Source organism: Armigeres subalbatus, chromosome 2, assembly GCF_024139115.2.
Source record: "Armigeres subalbatus isolate Guangzhou_Male chromosome 2, GZ_Asu_2, whole genome shotgun sequence".
Classification (NCBI taxonomy): Eukaryota; Metazoa; Arthropoda; class Insecta; order Diptera; family Culicidae; genus Armigeres; species Armigeres subalbatus.
In genome coordinates this window covers 236,068,812-236,078,991 of record NC_085140.1, presented here as the reverse complement: position 1 = coordinate 236,078,991, position 10,180 = coordinate 236,068,812, and the positions used below count along the sequence as shown (strand labels likewise).

General features: G+C 37.8%; 1 protein-coding gene across 3 annotated transcripts in view; it reads right to left on the bottom strand.

Annotated features, from left to right (window-relative positions):
* Positions 1–6,976: 6,976 nt before the first annotated feature.
* LOC134211925 (peroxisomal acyl-coenzyme A oxidase 3) overlaps positions 6,977–10,180 on the bottom strand; it is a 28,262-nt gene continuing 25,058 nt past the window's right edge. For all 3 annotated transcript variants that reach the window (XM_062689330.1, XM_062689329.1, XM_062689328.1), the window contains 3 exons: positions 7,757–8,347; positions 7,545–7,699; positions 6,977–7,480 (listed from right to left, as the gene is read on the bottom strand). In XM_062689330.1, coding sequence (XP_062545314.1) covers positions 7,082–7,480; positions 7,545–7,699; positions 7,757–8,347 — 1,145 coding nt within the window. In that variant the 3' untranslated portion in view covers positions 6,977–7,081. The remainder of the gene's footprint in view (positions 7,481–7,544; positions 7,700–7,756; positions 8,348–10,180) is intronic.

The window sequence follows — 10,180 nt, the reverse complement described above, 5'->3', positions numbered from 1 at the left end:
CGTGCTCTAGGAGAAAAAGTGTTGCAAGTATGATTAGATGATACTGATTGTTGCCGATTCTGCCCCATACGGCGATCTACATTTACCGCTACACATTTTACGACACTTTACGAAGCCACAGTTCTTTTTAATACACACTTAATTTTTTTTACCTGGATCTCAGCAAAATGGTCAATTTCTACCGAGATTCGCACAGCCGTGCCCCAGTAAACATGTTTTTTGCCGAAATTTCTGTCAAAATTGCTGGAAATCAGTGAATAATTTGCCGAAAAGAGCAAACAAACATCATTTTTTCCGGAATATCAGTTTTTTTTATTTTGCTGGCGCACGGCTGTGCGGATTTATGCCGAACTGCAGAAATAAAAACTAAGTGTGTATGAATAAACAATATAATTTTATTATTAAATTAGAAAGAGAGGGATATAAGCCAACGTACTCGTGGTGACTCGAGGTTAGGTTTACAATATTTAAGGATGGATGGGACTTAGAATTCAGGATCAGGGAATTTCGGCTGCTCATCCGGGCATTTGGCGTAAGGGACGATGTGGCGTGTCGTCGTGCTCTGGGGGAAAAAGTGTTGCAAGTAACCCCATTAGATGATACAGATTGTTGCCGATTCTGCACCATACGGCGATCTCACCACACTTACCGCTAAACATTTTTTGATTCGTTAACAACGCAAAAGGGGTGCATTTGTACAATAAATGGGTCTATTTTGTACGCTATTTCATATTAACGGGCGACCATTGTATAGCGTTCTTTTACGAAACCATCTGTGAAAATGTGCAGGACGTATGGAGGATACATTAGACTGATTCATCATTAAATTAACCCGCAATAAGACCGGTCTTATGGAACAATCATTGTTAATAATACTTTTTACGCGCAGTGAACCTTTGCAATAATAATAATACACTTTCTGGTTGTCTACCTATAGCTACTTTCTGCTTTTTCACTTTTGTCGCCGGTCGTCATAAAAATAATTGTGCCTGGAATACCAGCATCATAGAAAACTTCTGCAGAAACAAAAGGCATCTATTGTCATTCCAAAAGGGGGCGTTTTGTTTACGAAATTCATCATTGAGGTTGCAAAAAGGCCTAGCCTCCTTTTATTCAACCTCATCTAAAAAAAATCAAGCGACGTGGAAGGCAGCGTAATAAAATTTCCATAAGGAGACGAACTTGCAGTCTGGGCAGGTAAACTTGGCTGATGCAGATGGGCAAAGGCATTTGAAAACCTATGGCCTCAAACTGGAGCAGCGCACAATGTCGGCTGTTCAACCAGTAATATCGAGGTAGCCCGTTGTAAAAGTTTTATGGGGATCAATTGGGAATTTTGTCCGGCACTGGCGGCATCTACTGAACAGAACGCTGTGGGGCGTATGTTCGGTACTCCCCGTTTACTGTTAGCTAACGGTTGTGATTTTTTTAAGGCAGATGGTTTTTGGTGTTCGACGCTCATATATTTTAGGTAGCGTCCTTCAATATCTGTGTCTATTTTGTGTTTCAAAGGTGACTACATTGAAGCACGACAAAGTGAAGGTTAACTTTTGACGATCTTTTGGATTCATGTAGTGAGTAATCTGAAATAAAAAATATAGGCGTAATAAAAAATCCCGTTTTTTAACCCGCAGACCGGCGTATGCCTATAATGCAGAGTACAATGAGTTGCTCATTACGGCAGGTAAACTGGATATGTGGTATCGATTTTTTAAGTCGACGTAAACAAACCATAAACCGTTTCTCTTTTCATTTTCAAGTACCAACAATACAGTAGGAGGGGTTTGTTTACGAAAATAATTAATATCCTGCAATCTGCAATAAAGAGTGAGTTTATAGTTTACCTCGCTAGATAATAAAACTGAAACAAGCTAAGTACTCCCTTTTTTATTTGAGGAAAAATGAATGTTTCGCTATTTTCTGAACCGATATCGTAACCAGAGCTAGTCGTCAATTTGGATCCGATGTGCATCAGGTCTCTCTATTGCTCCTTTACGCAATTTTCATTAGAATCGAATGCTGTTGTGTGGTGTCCTTTTCAAGCCAGTTGGATTGCTCGAAGAGATCATCAAAAAAGTGTGCGATATGCACTACGCTGTATTGGTTGGCGTGACCAATGGAGCCAGAAATACCGCACATCATCGTAACTTTCTTTTCCTGGTGTCGAGGAGCTATTTGCCTAATTTCTTATTTTTCTTGTTTGTCTTATTTGCTTTATTTGCATTATTTGTGGGGGGTCCGTAGAGTAGTTGTCTACACGTCTGACTCTGAATCAGATGGTCATGGGTTCGATTCCCACCCCCTCCACACAACCCCAAATATTGGGATAAAAGTCTACACGACTATAAAAGAAAGCCAAGTCTACGGACGTAAAAATAAAAATAATTATAAGTCGCTTTGTGACACATCGACAAAAATGCCGATAAAGAAGAATACCATGATTGTAAACTCCACGGAGTATAAATAGAAATAGGTTGGACATATGGCCTGCGATGCCAGTCCAGTTAGGTTGGGTGTGTGCGCAAAAGAATAGCACCACCCAAAAACAGAACGAAGAAGAAGAAGAAGAAGAAGCATTATTTGTGTTATTTGTATTATTTGTTATACTTCTGAGACTTTGTTTTGCTTTGCTGATTTGTTATGATTTCTGAGACTTCTGGCGGTATTTTCCACTTTCGTTCGATAGAAGGCGCGGAGCGCCACTAGTTCCATGTGGCATCCTTTAGATTTGAAATATTGGAAATTTTAGGATCCCAGAACAAAAAAATAATCTGATTACGAAAGTTATGAACGTAGAACAAAAGGGTGCCGACAACCGACCACCTTCCCCTACATCAAAACTTTATAACATCACGCCGGAATGTATCGTAAGTTTATGCATGAGCTGCATTTTGAGCCATGATCCCCCCTTTTGAATATGCAGCATTCATACAGCGTTCTATTGTTTCAAAATTGTTGACTAGGTCAAGGTAGGAGGTATAGAACACAAGTCATAACAACACAAATCTAATATTTACCTCATCGCGGCAATTAGTTTTGTGTGATAATACTGTGTGGTGGCATAAAGTTACGATGGATTTCAGCAGAAAACGGAAATGGCATTCCAATTCCCACAAAATGCACAATCTGGCCAAGATAAAGCACATAAACAACTACCACGACATACCCCGTTCTGTTGGTAATCTGTCGCAACAGTGCCACCTGATTACTCATCTGCAGTCAAACACGGTGGATTCTACATCTTTTGTAAGTCGACCAACAGCCACCCCACAGCTGGTATATGTTCCGACCAATCATCCAGAACAGCACTATTTCAACTCCGTCGTCTACCAGGCCAGTAACAACTTTTGCAAAGTGGACTTTGAGCACCTGTTGAGACGAAAATTGATTGAAATTAATTCCGAAACTTCGCCCAAGCCGGCGATCGATCGATCGGATTCCCCCAACGAAGTCGTTTATCGTTTCGACTTTGATCGGTTGATTCGAGAACGACTGAATGGACCAAAAGAACGCAAATTTTCGATATTTCACAGTGTCGAACTGATGGCACAAAGTTCCCGGACCTCATCTACTTGTTGATCAAGTAATTAAATAATAGAATAAGATCGTTTTTATTCACTTCGAATGATGTGAGTTCTGAGTTTGTTATGTTTTACTATTAGAGGTTTTCTGAATAAATCCAATATTCGTTGCTTTATTGATGATATACATGTTATATTTTCATATGAATATGAAAGAATAAATATAATATTTTCCATCTATTGTTGTTTTTTCATCTTTCGTCGTGAATGAGATTCTGTTTATATCTATTAAAAGTAGATATTTAGATTAGTAGCGTAATCAGAAATTTGGTTTGGGGAGTGATGTTCAAAATTTATTTCAATGAAGCATTTCCAATTGAATCATTTGTTTGATAAACTGCATAAGTCCATTTTACACTATTTCGAGAAAACAACAAAAAACTGATAAGAAAATTATTTTGAGCTTTTTAGTGGAATGTTTTCACCTGTCATAAGACGCCACAATTGCTCTTCAAAGTACGTGGACATATGTATTGCCGTGAATCGCATATTTGTCCCATATGAATAGGAAACCCAGCAAAGGTGGGGCAGATATGCGATTCACGGCAGTGTAGTTTCTCAAAACGAAAAAAAAATTATACATTCCTGAACAATTTTTTTTTGTAATTTTTGCCAGAATACGTATTTTTGGACAAGGATTCAGAATATATAAAAATCTCATTTTGGCCAAAAATGTTACATATGCAGTTTTTCAAACAAACGGTTCAATTGTCTTTATGTTCAGCTTTAGGCTTATTCATCTCAAACCGCAAACTTTAGAAAATCATAATTCAAGAGCGAAGCATTGTAGCAACAATTTTTTTTATTAAAACGCAAGCAACTAGAACTGTTTTGCAATGAATTTTTTCCCCATATGGGAATTCTTAGAAAGGGAAAAAAACAATTCGGATGCGAAAAATTGAAAAAAAAATCAGAATAGGATTAATTAGCCTAAATCTCTAAAATTTTCAGGCAGTAATTTTGTTGTTTGCTTCTGTAAACTGCGCTTCTATTAGCCGAATCAACGTGCAATAAAATCACATGATATGAAAGGCAATAATCATTACCTTCGCTATCCCGACACGAGAAAAAAAAATTATCATACACAAGGCTGGTAGCGACCAATGCCGCTCAAAATAGTGACTTTAGTGACCAAAGCTGACGAAAAAAGGAACCAAATAGTGACTTTCAGTTGCAGAAAAAGTGACCAAATAGTGACTTTCAGTTTTAGTTGCAATTTCGATGAGACGAAATTAGGCGTTCTTGGGTCGAGGGAGAATTTTTTTCGTAATTTGTAGCGGAAACCATCTTTCAATCAACTCAGAAAAGAAACGAAAATCGTGCACGCTAACTTCTGCCCTCTCTTTTTATCCCAAGGAAATTTTACTAAATATCAGTCAAAAGTAGGACTACTAAAAACTATGAGTAGTTCTGCGAGCAAATCAAACGTTTGCGCCACTGGAAGTGAGCGAAACATGGTTATCTATCACTCATAAGACCTATTTTTCTTCCCCGAAAATGATTTCTAGGCAAAAATCTGCGTGAGTGAACATTCTCTTCTCGTGAGAATGAGTGAAAGTTACGATCACTGGATTAGCTGAACACCTACTTAAGAAAGATGCAAATTTGCTATACTGCCGGTACTTTCATATCAGTCCCATATTGGTTTTTCGCATACTGAGATAATAGCCGATGAAGTTTCAAATCGCATTTTCCATGTAAAACTTTAAAAAAATCTAATAAATTCAAACATTTCGTGATTTGGTTCAAATTTTGCAGAGTCATTCCTCATTCAATGAGTTAATGTAAAACGATTCAGATCAATGAAAAAATAATTTAATGTTGAGCAATCAGCTTATGTAAATTTTTAATGAGACTGGTATGTGGGTACATTCAATATGGCACAAGGTTGGTTTGTTATTTTTTCACATTTCTCCCGAACAAAGTCTCATTTTTTATCATGTTATGAGGAAGTATGATAAAGTTGAATACTAATCACGGAGTTAGCTCGAAAGTGACGAAAACCGAAATGGGACTGATATGCGAGTAGCGGCAGTATAGGTTTAGGAAGTTTTTGGAATTTTTAGTGCAAAAGGAACATCAGTACGGATCGCTTTGGTAGAAAACGAAACAAAAATTATGAAAATTCATTTACAACGAACTTGGGATTGAACGCTTGACCTCCTGCTTATAATACAGGATCGTCGGGCTCATCTTCAAATTCAAAAGTTATCAAATAACGAATCTAACAAAATCTAAAAAAATCACGATTGGAATCTTTTACATTTATGCTATTTGAAATGTATAGATTATCATCACAATATATTTTGAAAAATTCCAAAATATTGATCGAAGTGGATGTTGGGAGGGAAAAACGGCTTTTCGCCTTTCTTTTTTCCATGTTCTTACTTTGGGGATCCCTCACATATTTAAATTATCGCCTTTCAATTCGATTGCAGTACAAGCATAGATGCAGTTATCATTATTTCGATTTGAAAATTAATATTTTTATTTTTATTTTAAAATATCTCGCGCTGAGAATCATATCTTCGTTAATAACTCAATAGTTACAACCGTGATTGTTGCGTCTGGTGCAAGATACAATCATTCTTTATCACACCAAACCGCAATTCGCTACAATGATTCGATGTTTCTCAGCGCATGCAATCTTCAAAATTGGGGAGACTTGATATAATATCTATATCCTTCACCGTCAAAAATTGCATCTCGTTTGATTGTCTCAATAAATTCTTTGGCTTATTTAAGGTCAACTTTCTCTTTCTTTCAACTGTCTCTCAAGCTTCTAACTATTTTAAAAATCCAAAACAAAAGTTGAAAAAACGTTGCACGTGTAAACCGGTCTGAAAAATTCAACCGCTGTTCGTTCAAAATCAGGCGAATTTTAGCCCAAACTTGAAAAACAACACTTTAAAAATATTTTGCATTAAATTAAAAAAAATAGAGGCTTCAAAAAATATGGGTTCTTTGGGAAAGTTTAAATAAAATAAAGAATCGATTGAGCAAATTTTTGACGGGAAAGGTCAATTTATTAGCTACTGGTGAAATGCCAATAAGAGCAGCGAGTAAAATGGCTGGCAAAGTTTCAGAGCGATCATTTTTCCAAGATCCGTAATTTCATTTCCACCATGAACAAAGCATCATCCGACTTATATATAAAGCTTCATTCAAAAATAGTCAATAGTTTCAAAATAGTTGAAAATAGTGACTTTTTACGAGAAAAAGTGACTTAAGTGACTTGAGGTCGAAAAAAGAGACTTTTTAGTGACTTGCCCGAAAAAAGTGACCAGCATTAAAAAGTGACCCACTACCAGGCCTGCGATACATGTCTGATGGTTTATGCAAACTGTGAGAAAGTGGCAGTCCACACAGACTTACGTATAAATTAAAACTCTAAATTCAATTGTTTATTAAAGCTTTTAATTGTTCTATTTTAACCCCTATATCCCCAACACAAATTATCTATCACATGAATGTACCTTGTTACAACTTATTCAAATTTACTACAGCTTTGATTTTATATAATCCCTGTAAACTGCATCACGCCACCATTTCGGTCGCTCCAATACTCCAGGAGCTTGCATGATTGCTGATTCCATGTGTTTATACACTTCTCCATCGCTCATACCGAGAGGTGAGTTTAGCAAGAAATCCGGAGGGGCAATCGCGTCCACCAGTGAAATGGCGTCAGTCTTAATTAGGGGTAGTAAGTCCAATACTCCTTGCTGCAGTAGGTTCATTGCATTCGGCGTTTGAGCAAAGTATCCACCCTGGTAGAAGATACCGCTATACTTCAGAACCAGGTTAGCTCCGCAAAGTGAAATCAATCGCTGCAAAACGATCTTTTCCGAGCCTTCTTCTAAGTTTGCCAAAAACTTGTCTGCTACGTATATCAGCGCTCTCTGTTTTCGGAAAATTTAAAGGGTTTAATCCATACAACTCGTAACTTGAATAGTAAATACTTACTTCACCGTAGACCATAGACAACGTCCTAGCGTAGAATGATTGCGACTCGTTTCTTGCATCAAAAGAGGATTTCCCTTTTTGTTTCAATAACACGGTTTTTTCGTACGTCTCCTCGAGTGTAAATGCCACTAACCAATTGAGTGCATCCAATAGACCTGAATATCGATAGAATAATTGAATTGCAACTACCTACTGCTACTTCTAGTTATTACCTTTAATATCCAATGCCTGTTGTGGGGATTTCCAATTTGCTCGTGAACTTATAATATCTGCGAAATCTTTCAAGAAAGTGGCTGTTCCAAGCGGCGAAACAGCACCGAACGCTTCATGACCTCGTGAGCGCACGTTCAGCAGCCAATTCGATGTTTGCTGTATGAGCACATTATTCTCACCTTCGTACGTACAGTTCGGATCGTTGTCATTCCGCAAATCTCCGAGGGTCGAAAACTTCAGGAATCCATGTCCTCCACATGCTTCGCGACACTCCTGAATACCGTCCCGAGCAGCCCACGTGCAAATCGGTTTAGCAGCCGAGGATAACGCGTGCAGCTCCATGCCCACGTGTTCGTTCTTCTCACCCATCAAGATGTTCAACAGAACGTCTCCGTAGACCTTTGCGAACCACAGGTTGAACATTTTGATGGCGAAAACATTGGCCAAATGGGGAAATAGACGAAACTGTTGTGACTGGTACTCAAGAACTGGCAGCTCTTCAGAGTTATCGTCGGCACTGAATTGCTTTCTGCTTGCCGAGTAACGGATAGCGATGCTGATGGCCTTGGTTAGGTAAACATTTGCGATTCCTAAAATTTAAATGAATTATTGTTTTTATAGTACGGTTGGTTGCAATTTTCTGCTGTTTTTAACTCCAACACATTTGGTTTAGTCTGTTGCAAGTAAAGGTTGCTGAAAGTCTCGATAATAAAGACAAAAAAAGTAAAGGTTTTGGTCTTCACCCAGCGCAGCGCATCGGGTGCGAGAAAGATAGAGCTGAAAGAGAAGAGTTTCTAAGTACACATCAAGGAGACCGCTATCGATGCGCCACTAGCCGGCATGCAGCAGCAGAATACGGTGGAGATAGGATCTATAGCGGTGTCCTGCCGAGCTTGATAGTCGTCATGGTGCACATTATCGAGTTCACCAATGGACGGGTAAATTTCTCGAGAGCTGAACCTGCGTAAACTTCCTAGTAGGTTCTTGCTGCAAAACAGGAACAGGTAGTGATAGTGTCTAGGCTGGAAGGCTATGGCAAGGCGGAAAAAAAATTTCCATCGGAGGCGGAAGGCTAATCTAACCAAGAGAACCAGTGCAAGTAGTCGAACGGTCCCCGGAAAACGGTATTCAGGAAATCGTATTAGTAGAAAGAAGTAATCACGCGCCCGACGAGAGACAGGGAGCTTATAAAATCGAAAAATGGGCGCTACTCCAACGTGCTCAAGGCGATGCGCGGCACTGACAAGCTGACAGTCCTCGGTAAAGAGCATAGCATAAAGCGGACGATAGTGGGTGAGATGATCATCTTCCTAAGGAAGTTTATGCAGGTTATGGTCCGCTAACCCAGGAATTCCTGGGTGAGGGTGTAAACAGGGATTGCAGTAATCGCTCTCAATAGATATCATACAATGATAAAAGAAAGGCAAACACTTTTTCGAATCATTACAAGGCACGAAACAACTAACTATTTAACTATTCGCAACAGAATACAACAGTAGCACAATTCACAATTCACTTACACATTCGATAAGCTAGTACAAAGTTAACTGCCTACATTAGGGGCCGTCCAGAAACCACGTGGTTATATATGAGGGGAGGGGGGTGTTGCTCTCGAACCACGTGGTTTTTTTACACGAAAATCTTTTGATGAATAACGATAGCGGTGTAAAAAATACAAATCATTAAATCAATTAAATTGAAAATTTCTAAGAATTTTTTTTGGAAAATGAAAAAAAACCATTGCAAATTTAAAAGAATTTCCTTTGAAGATTCATTAAAGTTTCTCTAAGATTTTGAAAAAAAAAAACTTTAGAGATTCTGTAAAAAAAAAGTAAGCTGGTTTTTTTTTCTTATTTGTACTGGAAATGCTTCGGAATTTGATGTTTATTGGAATTTTCATCGTAAATATGTATTTCGAATCCTTCTACGGATTCTTCTTGTTCTTGTTCTTGATCTACTCCGAGATAGAGAGAGAGAGACACCGAAGAATTTTTTGTCAATATTCCGAAGGGTTTCCCTTGCAACTCCAGAATAATTATTCTTGAAAATTCAGAAGATCTTTTAATTTAAAATTAATCCAAGCAATAAATGTGGGCAATAATTTAAGCTTAAGAAGTCTAGTTTTTATGATATTGTTCAATATTTAGGATAATTTATCGGATAATTGATCGAAAAAATTAATAATGCACCTAAATGTTCTAAATGCACAAAATTCTAGTAGTGCGTATGAAAAAGGTTATGACATAGAGAAGCTTGCATTTAAAAAATTAACATGAAATTCTAAATAAAATGCTTTTTAAATTCATAAAAGGGTCTTAGAACTAAGGAGATTCCTGCGATATGAAAAAAAGTGGCAGTGTTCCAGAAAAAAAACTCCAATTCTAGGTTAAACAATAGTGTTATAATAACGATTGAAATCGAAT